The sequence below is a fragment of the Lampetra planeri genome, chromosome 36 (genome assembly GCF_965212315.1).
Source record: "Lampetra planeri chromosome 36, kcLamPlan1.2.h2, whole genome shotgun sequence".
Taxonomy (NCBI): domain Eukaryota; kingdom Metazoa; phylum Chordata; class Hyperoartia; order Petromyzontiformes; family Petromyzontidae; genus Lampetra; species Lampetra planeri.
Genome location: NC_136142.1, coordinates 7,935,195 through 7,957,461, shown reverse-complemented (window position 1 = coordinate 7,957,461; position 22,267 = coordinate 7,935,195). Strand labels below are relative to the sequence as shown.

General features: G+C 53.0%; 2 protein-coding genes across 3 annotated transcripts in view; one reads left to right on the top strand and one right to left on the bottom strand.

Annotated features, from left to right (window-relative positions):
* Window positions 1-1,836, bottom strand: part of LOC144730750 (zinc finger protein 362-like) — a 63,775-nt gene extending 61,939 nt beyond the window's left edge. For both annotated transcript variants that reach the window (XM_078611481.1, XM_078611480.1), the window contains exon 1: window positions 1,673-1,836. The gene's annotated coding sequence lies outside the window, so the exon portion shown is untranslated. The remainder of the gene's footprint in view (window positions 1-1,672) is intronic.
* A 2,133-nt stretch (window positions 1,837-3,969) lies between these two features.
* Window positions 3,970-21,578, top strand: LOC144730749 (uncharacterized). Its single transcript, XM_078611478.1, has 13 exons — window positions 3,970-4,148; window positions 7,502-7,707; window positions 8,908-9,020; window positions 9,162-9,366; window positions 10,728-10,849; window positions 10,971-11,057; window positions 12,188-12,274; window positions 13,155-13,243; window positions 15,242-15,479; window positions 16,068-16,214; window positions 17,202-17,394; window positions 17,949-18,040; window positions 20,620-21,578. Exons 1-13 carry the CDS (start codon window positions 4,032-4,034, stop codon window positions 20,700-20,702), a joined length of 1,779 nt encoding a protein of 592 aa, XP_078467604.1. The 5' UTR covers window positions 3,970-4,031; the 3' UTR covers window positions 20,703-21,578.
* Window positions 21,579-22,267: the final 689 nt, after the last annotated feature.

Here is a 22,267-nt window from a genome sequence, read left to right as displayed (position 1 = left end):
TGCAAGTACGAATACGTATGTGCTTACGTGCGTGTAGGTATACGCGTACGTGTGAGTACACGTGTGTATGTGCATGTATACTATGTACATCAGGTTTGCATTTTTACAAAGTACACGTGGCAACGTGAATGTACACGTGTTGCATATGTACATGCTTGTGTACAAGTGTGTATATGTACACGCGTGTGAGCATATAATTGTGTAAATATACACAGAAAACCCAGTGTATTTTGAGCTGTTTACGTGTGGAACTGTGCACGTATATTATTACATTAGTTATATTACGTGTACACATAATCCTATGACAACTGCATGTACGAATACCTGCATATTTGTATGTACTGTATGTTGCATTGGCGTGTCCACTACGAACATCGTTCACCAAGGATGGATTGCCGAGACGGGAATTTCAATACTGTACGATTTTACAGCCATTCTCAACAGGCCAGCTCTCCCCTACGTCGACTCGGCCTTAAAACGACCACACAACACGCGTGGTTTAACCAATACAACTTCCACTATCAATAACCACCACCACCACAATCACCAGCGATGTAACGAGCTGTAACAATAGATGCTCGCAAACTGTTTTGCATTCGTACGCACAACCATACATGCACAATATTATGATAGGAGTTAAACCACCACTATATTGCCAGCATTGATAGCACCATCGCTAACTATAGACAAGACGTGCCTGTACCACCTCTAGGTCGGCTCAGCCTTAAACAAACGAGACAAAGGCGGCTTGGGGGATTTGATTGCCCTGTGCTGTTTTTTTTATAATCACGTTGCCTCCTCATTCGCATCACTTGTGTCGGAAGCTCATTAAAATTCGCACTTAATAGTGGGCTCGTTAACAATGTGAGCTTAAATAAAACAGTGGGCTCTTTTGTCTGGTGCGCGCGTTTACATATATATACACACACACACAACACGTATGTTGGTTATTTTCAAAGGTAAAAAACATTTTGTCGCGCAATTAATTTCCCTCAATTTCGCCACGGGTAACGTTGGCGGTCGCCACTTCAGCCGGAGAGAGGTGGGCAAAAGAAAAAAAACTCTTAAGCAAAAAAAATGGGGGTAGAAAAAAAAGATAAAAAAACGAAAAGAAAAAAAGAGCCGCCATTTTTTTTACCCGCAAACCCCCCCTCGGCCCCTCCCCTCATCCACTCCCCCCCCCCACGCGGGCCCCGCCCCTCACACACCCCTCCCCACCCGGCCCCGCCCTTTTAAAATCTCTACTGCACACGCGCGGCGTTGGCGGGAAACGGCGCGCTCCCATTGGTCGAGATCGTGGCGCGCGCACCGCCCACCGACCGGCGCGGGCGAGGCACGTGACGCGCACGCCGACCAATGGGAACGCCGGAGGAACCCGATGCGCGCTGGGAAATGCAACGGGCGATCGCGCGCTTTTATACCTCCCCCCCCCAACGGCCCCGCCCCTCAGCTACGCCCCCCCCCCTACCCCCGCCCCCCCTCAAGGCTCCGCATACCTGACGCGCCTTTTTATAAAAAAAAATAAAGCGCGGGCAATCAATTAAACGACAGCGTTACGACGGTTAACGAGCGAGCAGCTTGCTGTAAAAAAAACACCGCTTCGGCTGACGAATAAAATACGAAGTGGTGACGGCGAAAAGCGGAATGCTCGGCGCCTTGCAGCGAAACGCACCTTTGCCGTTGGCCGCTCCGAGTCGAGCTTGCGAGAGACACGGACAGGGGGGGGGAGAGTTTTTTTCTCTCTCTCTCTCGGCTCGGCGTCTCCGCTTTTTTTCTTCGAGCGCTCTCTCTTTGCTCCCTCGCGCTCTCCTCCGCCTCCTCCCCGCGCGGGCCCCGCCTTCCTCCCCACCCCCTCACCCCTCCCTCTCCACCCACTCACTCACTCATAGCCCCGCCCCCCCCCTCATCATGGCCCCGCCCATCCCATCATGGCCCCGCCCACTCCAGCAAAGTGGGTGGGAGTGGGCGGGGGATAATTAACTCGTATAAGGAGCTAATTAATATACACTTCCGGTTTGCCGGCGGAAACTTCCGATTTTTATTAGCAAGCGTTGCGCGCGCGTGGGCTTTAAAACGCTCACTTCCGGATAATTAGCATAAACGTGCCTTTACGTTTACCGTGTAATTAGCATATCGGATAATTAGCATACCGGGTCATTAGAATAACGGATCATTAGCATAATAGGGTTCGCTCATAAAACGATTCGATTAATCGTCACGCGCGCCTCAAATTTTTCCTTATTCGATTCTCAAGTCAAAATAAATTTGTATTTCTGTTCTTGCAGCGACGCTTATCCAGTCAATAATAAAAACATATTTTTAAAAATTCGTTAAGGTTTTTTTTTTGCCTTAGAAAAATATATAACCGGCGACGTTTCGTGCAATGGTCCTTCATAAGCACATGCTGTCACGAATGTTACGGTTTTTATTTAGTTAAGTGCCTGTGCACCACTGCCAACGCATCTGCATCACCGAATCACTTGTACAATCATCCTCAACCATGGTAAATCCACTGCTGGATGAGATCTTCAACCACGACATATCCTTTGGTTCTTTCGGTAAAGTCACGTAGGTAAAAAATAAATTAACTCACGACGTTTCGGGCACAACACAAGCGTCCGTCATCAGGTGGGATAACCACAGCAAGAAACAATTGCTGAAGTGGGCCCACTAATTTAACTTATTTTATAGCTACGTGACTTTACCGAAAGAACCAAAGAGTATGGAACCCTGCAGTCACGAAAACTTCAAATCTATATTCACTACATATCCGTAGTAGTAGTATAGGCGTAAAGACAGAGGTGCGGTCCTGCAATTTCTGACAATTTTAGCGGAATGATCTCCACTCGACAGAGCTCTGGAGAGCCCGTCTTGTGTGTATTTGGTCTACTCTTCCACATTGGTCATACGCCATGGTGAAAGACGTGGGAACACCCACATTTTATCCTACCACACGTGACCTGCCGGTCGACTACATTTGGTGTGTCCATTTATACTGCTGGTTGGGCAGTCGGGGACACTACCAACACCACCACCTATCAACCACCACCAACCACCCACCACTAACATTCACCCACCCACCACCATCCACCCACCTACCCACCACCACTCATCCACCCACTTACCACTCACCAACCATCACATCCACCCACCATCAACCGCCTACCCACTCACCACCACCCACCCCCACCCGCCCGCCCACCCACCACCACCATCCACCCACCCACCACCATCCACCCACACACTCACCCCCACCATCCACTCACACACCCACCACCACCATCCATCCACCGACCCACTCACCCACCACCACTCAACCACCACCACTCAACCACCACCACCACCAACAACCCACCCACTACCACCATTTACCCGGCCGCCCACCCACCACCACCATCCACTCACACATCCACCCACCAACCACCATCCATCCACTCACCCACCACCACCATCCATCCACTCACCCACCACCACCATCCACCCCCACCCACCACCACCACCCACACACCCACTACCACCATCCACCCACTACCACCATTCACCCACCACCACAACCATCACCACCCACCCACAACCATCACCACCCACCCACAACCATCATCCATCCATCCACACACCCACCCACCACCATCCACCCCCACCCACCACCACCATCCACCCACTACCACCATCCACCCACTACCACCCACACCCCCACCCACCACCACCATCCACCCACACCCCCACCCACCACCACCACCACCCACCACCACCCACCCACAATCATCATCCACACACCCACCCACCACCATCCACCCACCGACCACCACCATCCCACACACCCACCACCATCCCACACACCCACCACCATTCTACCTAATTAACATATATTAGCATAGTCCACTCCCATCTCATTTGCAAACGCTCCGCCCATGCCCTTATATGGGAAACACAATTCCCCACTACTCATAAGCAACGGCGTCGTACCATCCCCTCTCCTCCTTTGCTTGTGTGCACTGGAGATTGTGAGACGCGAACGGCGGAGGTCCTCTATGGCCGAGAGCGGGCGTTCGCCCGATGGCGAGATTCGCAAACTGAGGAAGAAGCTGAGGCAGATTGAAAACCTCGAACATCTGCCGCGAACGCTCACGGAGGAGGAGGCGATTAAAGTAAAAAATTTAATACTTTGACAAAGAAAATGTTAATGTTGTTATTTTAATAGGGCGGCAAAATCCCGTGTTTAGATTTGGTAACACTCATGCGTCGCTGTGTGTGTCGTGCGTCTCGGGACGTGAGTGGCTGGAATCGGCCAGAGTGGGTGACGCCCACTCTGATTTACCCTCTGGCCACGCCCTGCCGTGTGAGTCGTAGCCAATGGGGAGGCGGGATCGAGGACGCGCTGTCGATGTGCAGTGGGAAGTTGAAACGCGAGCTTTGTTTGCAACGTGTCTCGTCCATTAATTTTAGATTTGAAGCTTTCGTGACTGCAAGGATTCATATTCTTAGGTTTTCTTCGGTAAAGTCACCTAGGTAAAAAATTAAAATTTTACTTTAATTAATTGACATTTTTTTACCTACGTGACTTTACCGAAAAAACCTAAGAATGTGCCTCGTACAGCCGGGGCCACACGCTCTCTCCACCGCTGGATGAATCTTCACCTCGTGTGACTGTCACTCCACATTGAACGCTGCACCGCATTGGCAGCACGCGTTTCGTGTTTAACAGCCCTTGTGTCAACCCACTGCTGGATGACGGGACTCATCCCCGATGCCGTTGCGGGTCGCGAGGGGGGGTGGGGTGTTTTTGTTGTTGTATTTGACCATACTTCACCACGCTGGTCATCGCCGATTATAATAGTGAATGCGGGAGAGCACGGCTGGGCGTGTAGAAGTACAACTCAACAATTGGTGCGGCCACACTGCCCTCTGATAGCCGACACGTGCCCGCCACAGTGTCTCTTACAGCTGACGAGTGCGTGAGCGACCGCCTATCCATCAAAGTAGTGTCCAGGCTGAGATCTGCTTAGCTTTGGATACTTGTCTATGAGCTGGGAATAAGCCACGGGCTACCATAATATATGGGGGGGGAGGGGGGTAGTTAGATCGCGTGAATCTCAATGTGTCGTTGAACCCGCCACCACCCGACACAGCCAATTAGTAAAGGGTTGTCACGTAAACAGAACGTGGCCAATTCGTTACTGGTACAGCCACACCGGAGTTTTACATTTGCAATCTGAGTACTGTACGACGTTGCGCCAGTAATTGCAGCAAGCAGCATCAGGCGGACAGCCAGATTAATCCGTGGCTTAATAGTCATAATGCTTTGACATTTGATGTTTACACAATGCCCATATACGTGCACCATTGTCGATGCACGACCCTGCCCATTCGTAACTTAGTGGCGAGATGTTAACTACCTCGCCTGGTGTGCAGGACGTCGTGGGTTCGATCCCGACCCTTGACGCCTGCTGTATATTTCGATTTAAAGCTTTCGTGACTGCAGGGATTCATCTTCTTGGTTCTTTCGGTAAAGTCACGCAGAAGGGAAATTAAAAAAAACAATTATATTATTTTATTATGTTTTATTTTTTTATTTCCTTTCTACGTGACTTTACTGAAAGAACCAAGAAGACGAAGCCTGCTGTATATTTGAAGTTTGCGTGTCTCTCCCCGTGGTCACGTTGATTTTTCTCCAGGTCCTCCGGTTTTTCTCCCTCAACATTTAGAACCAACGTGCCTTTGGAGTAATTGACAGCTATAAATGTCCACGTGATAAGCCACTTCGTTGAGCTGCCATTTATGGCCAGGTCGCTTCTGCAACAAAAAAAAGAACTATAGCTCAGTGGGCCTTACCGGGTAAAACAAAAGATGTGTTTTACCTTGACAGAGTACAGTTGTTATTAGATTGTTTTCACTTGTCTTACTGGAACCAGGTTTCTATTGAGTAGCCAGGTCACGATCGAAAACGACTGGGTTTTTACCTGTGCCAAAATAAACCGAGGCAATTTTTGTTACTAAACTTAAAATGCCGGGTGTAACTGTCGCATCGCAGAACCGCAAAGAGGTGGCGGCGACTTGGCGGAAGGCTTCATCTAGCAGTGGATACCCCGATTTAAGCCTCCCCCTCTTTACGTAGTTTCGCAAACACGTCGTCACTTCATTAATACCGCTACCCGATTTGCGTCGCCTCAACCCCCACATTCACGTCGCTGAAGGCATCGTCCGTCCTTTTTAAATCCTTTATATTAAGTTCGCTTGCTTGCTTGCGCGCTTACGACCGTGCAAATCTTTCGGTCGTTTTTTAACCCACTTCCCGTGATCCAATCGAGCTAACATTTTCCACACAGACTCGTTGTGCGTGACAATTAATTTTCCCTAAACAGTGTAAAATTTTTTCCAAAATTTTACACTGTTTAGGGAATTTTTTTTAAATATTTAATTACCAATTGCTTAATGCTGCCAGACAATCATCTGACCCATAGGTGGCAGCCATCTCAAGGCAGAGGACGAGAGGACTCTAGCTGCCACGCATATAAAGGATTTAGAGTGAAAAACTTTGTTTTTACGGGTTAATTTTTCAGTTATCCTGTCGTCTCTCAGCCTTCGCCCCCACCACCTAACCCCGTAAATATCTTTGATTGACGTCATTTTGATATTCAACGTCGCACCTTTCAGGAACGCATCTTCCCCGATGAAAGCCGGGGTCTAACTGTATTGTGGTGTGAGTGGGTGAGGAGGCTCGTGAAGGACGCTACTGGGGAGTTGGAGGCAGTCGGTCGTCCTCCAGCAACAACGGAGGGCAGAGGAGCGATGCTCGCAACCATGAGCGGAGCCGGCAGGCGGCTAAAATGCAGCAAGTTGGCACAGGAGGGGTAACGCTGGTGCATCTGCCAGTCATCTCAGTTGGTCAACCCATAGCACCTGAGTCTGCCCCGTGACCTCCTGCCAGCGAGCCTTCTAAATATAAAAAATAATAGGTTCTACCCTTTCTAGCAATACAACAGGTGTTAAGATGTTCAAACACCAAATAGAAACCTTTTGCAAGGAATAAAGTCTCCATTAACCACACGTACTTGTGGTGAACATGCAAATGATCATGTTCTGATAATATATAGAGCATTGTCTTTGAAACTGATTGGCCTACACCAGAGACAGCCTTCTTCATGGCCTAGTCTCACCAGTGTCAGACCAGAGAACGCCAGAAGGCGAACAGAGCCTTCGACACTTCAGATGGCCTCAAAGTACACCTGGCCTGGCACAGGTGCCGTCGGGATGTCGCTGCCACTTAAACTAAACTTTTTTATTTTACCAGGTAAGGCCCACTGAGCTATGTAGCTCTTTTTCAGAAGCTGCCCAGCCACAACTGATAGCTCAACGAAGCGGCTTATCACACGCAAATTTATAGCAGCCAAACGCTCTAAATGCATATTTCCAAATGCGGAGGGAAAAACCGAAGCACCTAGTGGCGAACGGCGACCGTTGTTGTCGCATATCGTAGCGCCGACTGTTCAATCGCACGCAGGTGACCCAGAAATGCGAGCTGCGGCGGAGGTTGGCGGGGTTGCTGAGGGCTCTCGCGGAGCGGGAGGGGGACCCGGAGCCCCCCGCGCCGGCGACATCGACCACAACGCCCCTCGTCGCCGAGCCTGATCCTGTGACATCGACCACAACGCCCCCCGACGCCGAGCCTACGCCTCGGCACGACGGAGGCGACAGCATGAAGCGAACGTGAGACCGAGACGCGCAACAGCTCGGTCGTTACCAAGGAATTTACGTGCTTATGAAGGAGGGCCGTGGCCCAAAACGTCATGGATTACATTTTTTTATTTTTGTTTTCCTTTTAAGGCAGTTTTGTTGGTGAGTGTGTCGAGTTTTGCGCCACTGCCAACGCAGTGTCTCCACATTGTTTGGGTATTACTATTGTTGTTATTATTACGATTATTTGCGCAGGAAAGCCTCGCTAAAGTTTCCAGACTTTTTCAGGAGGGTCCTGCCAAGTTTTCGCAAAGGGCGGCTGATGTTTCTGTGTTTAGTCCCAATTGAATAATTTGCAGGTCATGTTTTCAGCATTGGGATGGTTTCTTGCCAATCCCAGTTTCTTTTGCTGGAGAATTCGGAGCAAACCCGTGCCGAACGATGGGAGAACATACAAACTCTGTACAAGGCACCCAAGACACGAATCGAACCCAGTTACATCTTGCTTTGAGGCACAAGTGTTACCACTGTGCTGCCTTGCCGTCCAAAATGATAAACAGACTTGCGGACAAACACCGATACACTGAGAGACATACAGGCAGGCAGGAATGCAGTTGGACAAGTGAATAGACATTGCCAGACAGACCTAAAGAGAGACAGACAGAGAGAACATACAAACTCCACGCAGATAGTCGGAAGTCGAACCCAGGACGTCGTCGTGAGGCGCGAATGTTACTGCTGCGCTGCCACCTTGCCGATGATCGGATGACGGGCGTCGTTGTTGCAATGGTTTGCGTAGTGTGGTGTAATGGGCGAGTGAGCGATCAGTCGACCTCATCGTCATCGTCACCAGCTGACCATGTGGCTCAGGAGGACTCGATTCCGTGCCACGTTATAGTTTCACTCGATTTGTATAAAATATTTTTTGACAATCGATAGGATGGATAAAGAAATGCATCCATCCTTTGAAAGAAAACTCGCATCCTACTCACATACAGCGAAAAGGTTTGTTGTCGACTGCATGCGTTTATGATGTAGAGAATAGCTTGTAAGGAGAAACGAGCTACAGATGCCTGAACGGGCGACCGTAATCGCTGTGACGTGTCGGCGTTGACGGTGGTGAACGTGCGCTGTCGCGACATCGTCACCCGGCTGCTGCGATCGTCGTGACGCCATGTTACCGCAACGCGGTGGAGAACTCCACTGTTGTGCCTCCCGTTTTTGTCGCGGCAGAAGCGGGACACGGGGCTCCGCTCACGCTGCCCCAGAGACCGCGTGTGCGCCCGCGAAGCAGCCTAAGCAGGAGGCGCGGAGCGAGGGGACGCCAACACGCGCCGGACAAACAGGTGCGTGCGTGCGTGCGCATTTGGCGTCCGCCGCGACGGAGCGGCAGCTGGAGGAGCCGTTCGAGATTGGAAGTGCGCGGGCCTTCTAGCCCCGGCCGGTTTAGCTCAAGCGACACGCGCTTGCTCGCTTGTGCCCGTCAGCGAAAGAAGCGGGGACGCGTCCGACGGTGACGACGGCGCCGGCGGTGGTGTCGGCGAAGAAAGAGGTGGAGCCGGCGGCCCCGGCGGGGCTGCGGCGGCTGCGGGAGCGCTGGGGGAACGCGCGCTTCGCCGTGACGCCGCTGGTGGGTCACAGCGACCTCGTCACCGCCGTCGCCTTCCACGGATCGTACATCGTCTCCGGCAGGCAAGGACACGCGAGCTCTCGCGAGAGAGAGAAAGAGAGGGGGGGGAGGTGGGGGCACTCTTCTCCCTCGTGCGGAGAGAGAGACGGACAAGAATTTAAAAAAATTTAAATTTTATTTTAATAGGAGCCCAGTTTTATTTATTTACCGAATGCTTTTACACAGAGTACCAGATACACAAGGGAATACATTCATAACTTCATCAATTAAATGCATATGTATGTCAATGTTACGTGAGTGGATGTCAACCCACGTCCACTCACATAACACCGACATACATATATGTACATACATATATGTATGTCGAAGTTATGTATTTTACAGAGTACAAAGCGTGATGCAGGCAGGGCGGTTACAGAAACTCCGCGGACCTCAGTCCCCAACTTTGTGCTCCTGAGTTTAAAGACAGGGAGGTGGTGGGGGGGGGGAAGAGTGGGCTCGCTGTTCCACCGATCAGGGACCACGAGTGGGCTGTGTGTATTTTAATATGAGGAGGGGACGGTGAGGGGAAACATAACTTTAAAAAGAAAGTGGAGGGAGCAGGGGGGAAGGAGAGGGAGTGCCGGGAGGAGTGGGGAAGGGGCTGGGGAATGGTCAAAGGAGAGGGAGGAGCACTTAGGCAGGAATAAATGACACACGCGCATTGCTGAACTTATCAACCTATCATCGTCCCTAAGAGCGGTGATGGACTCAAGTCCATCCCCGGAGGAAGGAACTAAAACTAAACTATTTGAAACCAAACTATTTTTTTAATTTTATCAGGTAAGGCCCCACTGAGTGACGTAGCTCTTCTTCAGAAGTGACCTGGCCACAAATGATGGCTCAACGAAGTGCGCTCATCATCATCTAGAAAGTTATTGCAGCCAAATCCTCTAAATGTACGTTTATAAATGTGGAGGGAAAAGCTGGAGTACTCAGAGAAAAATCCATGCAACCACGGGGAGAGAGACACGCAAATTCCATATATACAGGCGTCGGGGCCGGGATCGAACCCACGACCTCCAGCATACCAGGCGAGGGAGTTAACATCTTGCCACCGCGATACTGGGCCGGCACAGCTCAGTAATTTGGGGGTAATTTTTCGATTGGACCGTGATGCCTAGCACACAATGGGCTGCTTGTTTGAAATAACGCCACAGGATCTTTAACGAACCAATGTGAAGCAGACGGTGCGTAGTATTTTACGGTTAATCCACCTGCAGTAATAACCAGGGCAGCCACTGCAATCGTTCCGCGAACCTCTGAAAATAGTGGTACCTCTGGGCCCTGTCACTTCCCTGCGCATATTTCGCGATTGCATTTTTGTATTGTACGAGCATTTGTTCGTGTGCTCTGTGCCGTGTCGTTGTGACGTCGCCTGCAGCCGCGATACGACGGTGAAGCTGTGGCACGCCGCGACGTGCACGGAGGAGGCCAACCTCGGCGGGCACACGGGCAGCGTCACCTGCGTGGCCATCGCCCCAGCCGCCACCGCCACCGCCATCGGTAAAAATGCACCTTCGCTGAACCCCAGGGCCTTTGCTAAACGGGGTCGTCGCTGAACCAGAGCCATCGCTAAACCAGAGCAATCGCTAAACCGGAGTGTGTGTCATTGCCGTGTGTTCAGGGAAGGCTCTTGATTGCGCGGACGATGAGGATTTCTTGGCGAGTGGATCCAGCGACTGCACAGTGAAGATCTGGTCTCTGCGCACAGGTGAAGAGAGCGATCGCTGGGTGCCGAGTCACCCTGTGCCGCACGGGGGACAGCTGCCGCTGGAGGGTGCCCTTTGAGACGTTAGAAATATAGATGCAATGCGTGTCGATCGTCGCATGCGAAGCGCTTTGAGACACAGGGTGCTCTATAAAAACAAGCGATTGTCGTCGTCGTGGGTGACGCGGCCCCAAAACGGTCGCTCCTTCGCTGCGCCCGTTGTAGAGGTTCGCGGTTGAGACCCAGCGGCCTTCCTGGTTAACGCCGCGGGTGCATTCACCGTAAAACACCACGCGCCGTTTGCTTCATGGCGGACGTTAGAGATTTCGTGATGTCTTTCGCAAGGGTAGGCCACAGTGTCGCCGGCGTCACGGTCCAAATTTGACAAAATTTGAAATAGTAATAATAAAATAATCATAAAAATTACACAATTGAGATTACACACAGCAATCGTGGCCCCCTACTGGCAGACCTCGGAGCTTGGACAATCGTTGGCTCCGGTTTCTGGCCACCTTGCAGCTTGTCCCTGGTTTCCTGCCCTAACCAGCCAGATGCACCCAAATGGTCCCCTCTCTTTTGTAACCAACGTTCTGATTATGATTATTATTCTTGTTACATCTTTGTGAGAGGAGCGATTGTGTAGCGGTTGGTGTGCGCTGCGGTATGAACCCGGCGACCCGAATTTTGATTCCCGCTCGTGGTCAACACTCGTGACGATTATCTGAAACGCTTCTGGGCCTCCCCATGGTGCGGTGTAGTAAACATCGCCACTGGGGAGACAAAGGGCGGTGGTGCTGACCACCCACCCCCTCGTGTGCCGTGCCGGCCTTCATAAGTGCTGCTCGCTAACAGCACTTGCCCCAACAGTCTGTTAAAGGCTATACGGGGGATCTTTGTTGTGTGTGTGTGTGAGATTCTCGCTAACAGCCCTTGCCCCAGCAGTCTGTTAAAGGCTTTATGGGGGATCTTTGTTGTGTGTGTGTGTGATATTCTCGCTAACAGTCCTTGCCCCAGCAGTCTGTTAAAGGCTATACGGGGGATCTTTGTTGTGTGTGTGTGAGATTCTGGCTAACAGCCCTTGCCCCAGCAGTCTGTTAAAGGCTATACATGGGGGACTGTCTGTGTGTGCTCAGGGCAGGAGGTGCGGAGCGTCTACACCTACAGCCCCGTTTCGGCGATCGCGTTCCTCCCCGAGCCGGGGCTCCTCCTCTCCGCGTCCGGTGATTCGCGGGAGCACCATCACACACACACACACGCACGCACACGCGTACGCACACACACGCACACACACGGATTATTTTTTCCCCCTCCAAATTGGAGCCCGGTACAGAGTACAAAACCGCGACGCAGAAAGGGGGGGGTACAGAAACTCCGCGGAGCTTAGTCCCACCGCGCTCACCGACGTTCAAGATCCCGTGACGTCACTCAAAAAGAGTAGGCCGTCCGTCGTGTGCCCCGCGACACGCTTCAAATTCTCTAAATGTTGAAACATGACTCAATGCCGAGTTGCTCTCGGTGGGTATCATGCACAGCAGCAACAGCAGCAGCAACATCACCGCCACCACTCCCCCCCCTCCTCCTGCACTGTGAATCTACCGCAGACTGTGTCTGTGAAATATAGCTGCGCCTCTGTGATAGCCTTGTCCTATGAGAATGGCACGGAAATGAATGTTGTAGTAAATTATGATTAACTGTTAATGTAGCCCTCTCGTGGCTATCAGACCTCAACATTGGCATTTATGCTCCTGAGCGTATTGTCTGTGTGTGTGCGTTTCTGTGTGCGTGTCTGTGTTTGGGGAGCGGTTAGCGCGATGCGCTACGAACCCGGCGACCCGAGTTCAATTCCCGCTCACGGCCAACAACAATGACGATTATCAGAACCGGTCCTGGGCCGACCCTAGGTTGACTCAGCCTCAAATGAGTACCTACTGTGGTGTGCAAACATCGCCACTCGGGCGTGGTGCTGGCCACCCACCCCCTCCCCCCCCACCATGTGCTGTGCTGGCCTTCATCAGTGCTCACTAACAGCATTTGTCCCAAAAGTCTGTTAAGGCAATATGGGGATCTTTGTCTGTGTGTGTGTGTGCCGGGGATGGTGAGACGGAGGGAAGCTGGACATGTGGGACCTCACGACGGGCGCCAGCGTGCAGTCGTTTCGTGCTCATGAAGACGCCATCACCTGCCTGCAGGTGAGAGCACACCTGTGTTCGTGTCTGTGTGTGTGTGTGTGCGCCCAAGCATATGTGTGCCTGCCTGTGTATTTATGTACGTTGAATTTCTTTTGCACCGTGCGTAGCCAACCATGCTAATTGGAGGTACGGGGGAAGGACAATAAACTAAACACAAAAAGCAGTTCTAAAGAAATTAGTTTTAAAAGTGTACTAGCTTATATACCCGGCGTTGCCCGGGCCAAAAAATATATCAAAACTACTGTTAAAAATCTAACAGCAGTGCGTACTGACTGTGGTGGTACCTGCTATGATTACAGCAGTGCATACTGACTGTGGTGGTACCTGCTATCACTACAGTAGTACATGCTGACTCTATAGCAGTATTTATCGACTCTATAGCACAAAGTACTCACCTGACAGAGTGGCGTGGTGAGGCCTAGTCCCGTGCAGAGCCTCCGGCCTCGCCTAGATTGTCCAGCCGGCCGAGGTGGCACCTTGGTGGGCTGGGCTGCTACCCGTGACCCCCCCCCTCCCAGCCACGATCTCCCCGGCCGCTCTGCAGTAATATCTACGGCCTGTAGTGGTAGCATCTAGCGACTGTATATAGTAGTAACTGCACGCATTGGGGGGTGGGGGGGGACATCACACAGTGAAGATTTAAGCCTGGTGCTTAGTGTATTCTTAAAGCATTTTTTACGCGAAAGAAAATGTCCCCCTCATTCCCACCGAAGGCGTGCGACTTGGCATGGGCTGTCCCCCCCCCACCAAAGGCGCGTGAGTTGGTATGGTCGTGCACCCGTCATGAATAAATAAATTAAGAAATAGCGCATAAAAATCGCACTAAATCGCTAATTTAACTTATTAAAAGTTGACGGATGTGAAAAATGAATAGCGCTTGCTCACGGCGGGGCTTACGGCGTGGTGCCTGGCTATTTTTATTTATTTAACGTCAACCCCACCGTTGGAGAGCCAAATCCTTCGCAATCGCACGAACACACATAAAGCCACAAACCGACAAGCAGACGATTTTTTACTTGTATATAGAAAGATAGCTCCATTGGCTTCCTAATTTGAGAAGGAAGAGCAGTCCAGACGGCCGCAGAAGCGCATCTGAAAGCGCGCGATGTATAGATGCCAAGCCAAAAGCGGCTGCGAGGATGACCGCCGTTTGCGTGGTGATTTATGCAAGGCATTGTGGTTTATTTGTGGCAAACACTTTGTGTGTAATGAGTGTGACCGTATAATGTATTCATTCAGCAAGGGGAAGCCAATGCAGCTTGCCGAGGACCTGTCACTTGTGTGTCCACATGTGTCTTTGTGTCTGACGCAAGAGGGAAGTGTAAACACGGCTGTTATCTCTCCCCGTCTCTCTCCCACGCTCTCTCTCCTCACGTCTGTCTCTCCTCTTACTTTTCTTTCTTTCTCTCTCTTTCTTTTTTTTTAAATCTCTCTTCCTCACTTTCTCCTCCGCTTTCTCCCCAACCTGCTCCTCTCTTTCCCCTCCCTCCTCTTCTTCACTACTCCCACTTCACGTTTGCTCTCTCTCTCCGCTACCCCTATATCCCTTACTCTGTCTCACCGTATACCTATCTCTGCATCTCCCCATCTTCCTGTCACTCTGGCTGTCTCCCCATCTATCTCTCTCTACACATCTCCCCGGCTCCCTGTCTCTGTCCACGCCTGTTGCCTTCCATGCCTCTTTCTCTCTCCCCATCTTCCCATCTTTCTCCTCCCATCTCCCTGTCTCCCTGCCTATCTCCATGTTTCTCTCCTTCCCTGCCACCTTCTCGCTCTCCCCATCTCTCTCTCCCCATCTCTCTCTCCCCGTCTCCCCGTCCCTCTCCATGCCTCTCTCCTTCCCTGCCTCTTTCTCTCCCTCCCCATCTCCCCATTTCTCTCTGTCTCTCTCCGCCCATCTCTATCTTCCGATCTCTTCCTCCACCTCGGGCTCTCCCTCCGTCTCTCTATCTCTCTCTCGTCTCTCGCTTGCTCCTCCCCTCCCGCCCTCGGCGCAAGCTGCACGGCTCGCTGGCGTGCACGGGTGGCCGGGATGGCCAGGTGCGCGTGTGGGAGCTGCGCCCTGGCCCCCGCCTGCACCTGCTCTTCTGCACGGAGGGCGACGAGTGGAGCGCCGACGGGCGCCGCCGTGGCGTGTCCCCCCTGCGCTGCCTCCTGGCGGGGCCGCGACCCCACGGCCGCCTCCTCTACTCCGCCGACGAAGGCGCCAGCATCCGGGTTCTCGACTGGCGGACGGGTGAGGGTCGCGGCCGCGGCAGGGGTCGCGGTCAATGTCACGAGGTCGCGGTGAGGGTCGCGATCGGGGTCACGGGCAAGGTCGGAGTCTTGGTGAGGGTCGGGTTGGGGTCACGGGCAAAGTCGGAGTCTTGGTGAGGGTCGGGTCGGGCTCGGAGTCTTGGTGAGGGTCGCGGCCGCGGCAGGGGTCGGGGTCGCGGTCAGTGTCACGAGGTCGCGGTGAGGGTCGCGATCGGGGTCTTGGTGAGGGTCGGGGCACGGTCAGTGTCCCAGTCGGGGTCATGGACAGGGGGTCAGGGTCCCGCTCGGGCAGGACTGTGGCTCGGTAAGTCACATCTAACGGCGTTAATCGCCCATCCCCTTGTACATGAGAGATGCTCTCCGTGATGTGTGTGTGTGTACGTATGTAGAACTTCTTCCGCACCGTAAGTAGCCAACCACGTTAATCGGAGGTGCGGGACATTTGTTGATCCAGGTCTCTCTTGCAAATGAGACTCATCCTGGTCCCTTGAGTTCTTAACCTCGTTACTCAAAATCAACTTGAAACCCTCCTTTATCGCCCTTCCCCCTCCACCCCCCTCCCTATCAGGCTCCATATTGCGGAAGCTGCCCAACCACAACAGCGACTGCGGCTTCACCGACTGCCTGTCCACGGCGAGCGGTGGCGGCGATGGCGACACTCGCCTGATGCTGTCCGCGGGCTACGACATTGACCGAGGTCACGGCTACATCAACGGTGAGCGGTGGGGCAGAGGTCGCAAACGGGTTTTGATTCCTTACCCGTACCCGTACCCGGCCGCACCAGGGTCGCAAACGGGTACCCGTACCCGTACCCGGCCGTACCCGTACCCGGCCGGGCACGGGTAGGGTACGGGTATCGGGTACCCGATTGCGACCTCTGGGATGAAGCCATGTTGCAGGCGTGGGTGGATTGATTCTAGGAACTTGAATTGTGAGAAGAGACAAGACGTTGGGAAATGAGTGACAAACGGTTACTCACCAGTGACTCACGGCCTACCCGTACCCGGCCGCACCAGGGTTGCAAACGGCTACCCGTACCCGTACCCGGCCGGGTACGGGTAGCCGGGTATCGGGTAGGGTACGGGTATCGGGTACCCGGTTGCGACCTCTGCACCTGAGCAGCCACTGCTCGCGCCACCGTGGCGAGATGTTAACTACCTCGCCTGGTGTGCAGGAAGTCATTGGTTCGATCCCGACCCTAATGCCTGCGGTATGTTTGGAGTTTACGTGTCTCTCTCTCTCCTTCGTAGTCGAGTCGATTTTTCTCCGGGTCCTCCGGTTTTTCCCTCATTTCGAATAAACCGCACGCGTTTGCAGTATTTGGCTGCTGTAGATGTTCACACGATAAGCCACTTAGTTGAGCTATCATTTGTAATGGCCAGGTCGCTTCTAAAAACAAGCGATATAGCTCAGTGGCCCTTACCTGATAAAATAAAAAACAGTTCTAGTTTCGATTTAAAGCTTTCGTGACTGCAGGGATTCATCTTCTTGGTTCTTTCGGTAAAGTCACTGAGGACGGCTGCGTTGTGGCCGAAACGTCGTGATAATTATTTTATTATGTTTTATTTTTATTATTTTATTACTTCCCTTCTACGTGACTTTACCGAAAGAACCAAGAAGATGAGTTCTAGTTTCGTGTTTCCGTCCTCTCGCTCGTCACCCCTCCCCTCCCCTGCCCCCCCCCCCCCCACCGTGCGTTCAGTGCGGCTGCTTGCGGAGGGCGGGGAGCCGTACATGGCGACGCTGGGGGGTGAGGCGACCCCCCGCCTGCTCTGCGTCGCCACCACCTGCACCCCCAGCGGCCTGCAGCGCTGGGGCACGGGGGGGCGGAGCCTGCTGCTGTGGGAGGAGCTCCCGCACGGGGGCGGAGCCAACAGCCACCACCGCGAAAACGGGTACGCGGGCAGACGTCACTGGCACACGTGGGGTTACTCGTCACTCACGCACGGGTACGTGTCACTCATCTCTCAAGGCCACCACCTGTGACGATTATCTGAACCGGTCCTGGGCCTCTCCTAAGTCGACTCAGCCTCAAATGAGTATCCGGTGCGGTGTGTAAACATCGCCACAGGTGCCGCCCACCCACTCTCTCGTGTGCCGTGCTGGCCTGCAAAGGTGTTCGCCACAGCACTTACCCCGACAGTCTGTTGAGGCTATGAGGGGGAGCCTTGTCTTTGTCTGTGTTTGGGGAGCGGTAGTGCAGTGGTTAGCACGCCGCGCTACGAACCCGGCCACCCGAGTTCGATTCCCGCTCACGGCCATGAACGCCAGTGACGATTATCGTGCTAATCGCACGTCCGATTAGCACGGTTGGCTACGTACCGTTCAAAAGAAGTTTAACATGTATACATACATCTTAACCGGTCCTCGGCCTCCCCTAGGTCGACTCAGCCTCAGTCTGTTAAGGCTACACGGGGGAGCCTATATCTTTGTCCGTGCATGCGTGCAGACACGTTGTGGCCTCGAGCTTCCGGCGCGAGTTTGAGCGCGACGAAGAAGTCTGGAGCGACGACGAGAGCTCGGCCTCCGACAGCTCGCTCGGTGAGTGCAGCGGAGAAACACAATCTTTATTTACGCTGGAGGAGGAATCCGATAAGCCTGTGAAGCTCTTTTCCACAGATGTCCAGAAGGGGCGCGAGGTAAGAACGTTACGACGCCAAACAATACAAAAACACGATGGGAGTACAGGAAAGAGCGAACAGGTCACCTAAACGCATGCAAATTAAACGAAGCCATCCCCATCCTACCAGGCAAAGCCCACCGATGTATTCACTTATTTTTCAGAAGCGACCTGGCCACAAATGATCGCTCAACAAAGCGGCTTATCACGTGTAAATTTATAGCAACCAAATATCACTCGGATGACCCGCCCCTCTGCCACGCGGATGGGGCACCGCCAGCCTGTACGTCCGCACCACCCAGAGCCACACCACCCAGAGCCACACCACCCAGAGCCAGAGCCACACCACCCAGAGCCACACCACCCAGAGCCACACCACCCAGAGCCCGCACCACACAGAGCCGCACCACGCAGAGCTGCACCACCCAGAGCCACACCACCCAGAGCCACACCACCCAGAGTCACACCACCCAGAGCCACACCACCCAGAGCCACACCACCCAGAGCCACACCACCCAGAGCCACACCACCCAGAGCCACACCACCCAGAGCCACACCACCCAGAGCCACACCACCCAGAGCCACACCACCCAGAGCCACACCACCCAGAGCCACATCACTCAGAGCCACATCACTCAGAGCCACACCACTCAGAGCCACACCACCCAGAGCGACACCACCCAGAGCCACACCACCCAGAGCCACACCACCCAGAGCCACACCACCCAGAGCCACACCACCCAGAGCCACACCACGCAGAGCCACACCACCCAGAGCCACACCACCCAGAGCCACACCACCCAGAGCCCCACCACCCAGAGCCCCACCACCCAGAGCCCCACCACCCAGAGCCACACCACCCAGAGCCACATTACCCAGAGGCTGCGGCTGTCGGCCCTTCGGGTGATCGATCAACCGATCGACTGGACATTATCAATGTGAAACTTTAAATTGGTATTACTGGTACTTGTGTTTTTGGGACTGTCTTCGTCGTCATGCAGTTGCCCAAGAACATTTTGACAACTGCCGGATGGTTTAACACGTAGGCCTTCGCGACCAATATCATCCATAATATACGGGGTTTTTTTTGGGTTAGATCGCGGAAATATCAATGTGTCGTTTAACCCGCCACCACCCGAAACAGCCAATTAGTAAGGTTTGTCACGTAAGCAGAATGTACTCTTAGGTTTTTTCGATAAAGTCACGTAGGTAAAAAATAATAATAATAATAGAAATTAAATAATAAATCACGACGTTTCGGAGGCAACACAAGTCTCCGTCATCAGGTGGAACCGTCACAGCTAAATTTACTGTATCAAGTGATTTTATTTCTATTATTATTTATATTATTATTATTATTTTTACCTACGTGACTTTACCGAAAGAACCTAAGAGTATGAATCCTTGCAGTCACGAAAGCTTCAAATCTAGAATAAACAGAACGTGCCAATTCGTTACTAGTACAGCCACACCGGTATGTTGGAGAGCAAATCCACAACATTTACAATCTGAGTACGACGTTTCGCCAGTAATTACAACCGGTATCCGTATTATGCCTGATGGTGATGATGATGCTGCTGGCTGTAACCATCGGCGAGACATGCGCTCCCGAGTTGTTTGGTGTGTGCGGGTCGCTGTCCCTACTACAACAGCAACACCGGCGATGCTGCTGAAGTGGTAATACGTCATGCCACATCCGAGATCTTCACGCCAGTCCAAAACTTTTCATTTCGCCACTGACATCACCGCCGCCGAGCTGCGGCAGAGCGCCGTGACCGTAGCCTGCGTTGTATTTTCTTCACGATGAGACCTCCACTTATATTCGCCACCGCACCACGCCTGGTCTACAGGAGGTCGTGGGTTCCATCCCGACCCTGACGCCTGCTGCTGTATATTTGGAGTCTGCGTCTCTATCTCATCACCACAGTGGCTTGAAGATGTTAATTACTTCGCCTGGTATACAGTGAGGTCGTGGGTTCGATCCCGACCCCTGACACCTGCTGTATATTTGGAGTCTGCTTTCTCTCCCCGTGGCCACGTGGATTTTTCTCCCGGGTCCTCCGGTTTTCCCCTCCACACTTAGAATGAACATCACTTGTTTATGTATTTGGCTGCCGTACATTTCCACGTGATGAGCCACTTCGTTGAGCTATCATTTGAAATAGCCAGGTCGCTTCTGAAAAATAGCAATATAGCTCAGTGGACCTTAACCTAGTAAAATAATAAATAGTTTAGTTTGGACTTCACATTCTAAATCAGTCTGGTGTTTTCAACACAGCCATTAAGAACCCCCCGAGACAGATAGAGAGACACATCCAGACTTGGCCTTGGTATTTTGAAACCAGGATCTTGATGGCGCTTTCTCAGTATCTGTGGCATAGCCATTTTCAATCCCCTGAGAGACAGAGATACAAAAATAGTTCATCTCTCCAGTGTGTCTTGACACAGCCATTGTAAACCTCCTCCCGTTCCCCCCCGCCCGTCGTTTTCCATCACCCAGGCTCAAGTTCCAGGGCTTCGAGCAGCGAAGATGACACGGAGCCTGTGAACGGGAGGAGGAGGACCTGGTGCAGCGTCATGTGATCGCAGCCCAGGGGGGCACCAGCCACACGGGGAACGGTGGCTCGCGCGTCCTTTCCACAACCACTGCCGGCCCAGTTCCGGCCCAGGCTCCGTGATCGACTCTGCTTCTCCATCACCTCTTTGCTACACCGACAACCGAGCCGTGCAATGCCGTGGTCAGCCCTGGTGCGGCTCAGGAGGCGCCAGGGCAGTTTTTCCACTGCGCGAGCCGAGCCGAGCCGTGCCCGCCCCGGCTTGGCCCCGAGCGGGTTTCAGACGTCTCGTGACGCCAGCGTAGCACGGTTTGGCTCTGGGAAACTACCCCTTGCCGTGAGAGTGCCACGCTGGCTCAGCTGGGCTGTTGCCACTTGGCAACCGGGCCCGTGCTGGCCTGCTGTCAGACTGGTTCCGGCCCAGGCAGAGCACTAGGACACGAAGTCGGTTCCCATGTTTCGATTTAAAGCTTTCGTGACTGCAGGGATTCATCTTCTTGGTTCTTTCGGTAAAGTCACGTAGAAGGGAAGTAATAAAATAATAAAAATAAAACATCATAAAATAATTTTCACGACGTTTCGGCCACAACGCAAGCAGCCGTCCTCAGGTGAAGAACAGGTCTGTCGGAAAGACAGCGTCTGAATGTTCCCATGATTTGTGAGCCAGGGGGCACACTGTGGGCTCACCCCCCCTCACCTCATCCCCCACCCATCCACCCTGCCCGTTGTTGCTACAGAGAGAGAGAGAGGCGGTGGGAGGGGGCTCGGGAAGAAATCTTAAAAGGGCGACTTTTACTAAATTTCAGAGTAGACTGATGAGTTGATGGGTTACGGAACGGTTTGCCCACCACGGGTTACCCATTCAGGAATTGACTCCGTTTAAAAATAAATAAATAGTACCTTTTTCTCCGCCTTTATCTCGATTGTTGCCATCGTCGTCATCACGAGACGAGCACGCGTTTCACTTTGGACCTCTGGCACCAACGGGAGTTCAAGTCGGAGCGTGCGTGCCCCCCCCACCCTCTGCCCACCCCCCACCCCCCGCTCCCATCTCTGGCGGCGGGCCTGACCCCGCACCCTCCGATTAGCACGGTTGGCTACGTGCGGCGCGAAAAGAAGTTTGGGGCGCACACGTACGTACATACGTACGTAGAAATTCCACATTCCTTTGGCAGAGGCTGTTCCTCCAAAAACACGGTCTGACGGTTGGCATCCTATCGAGGTGGCCGCTCATTTTCTTGACGCTGGAGGGAGAATAATGATGGATGTTCCGAGTCAACCCGTGACCGGGACTTGACCGCGATTGTGAGTCGAACGCTGCGCTTTACCGTGGCATCTTCTGGCCTGGTTCGATAGGACTGACAACACTAATTATCGCGATAATATTGCACTGCGTCGTTCGTTATGCCACACACGCGCGCGCCCTGTCGGACTCGTGTCAGTGCTTCGCGTCGATCCGGAACCGCTCCGGGGGTGTTCTGGGAAGGCCCCCCCCCCTGCGGGCCCAGGGGGGGTTAGGCCCCACGGGGGGGGGGGTGTTAGGCCCCGGGGGGGGTTAGGCCCTAGGGGGGGGGGGGGTTGTTAGGCCCCAGG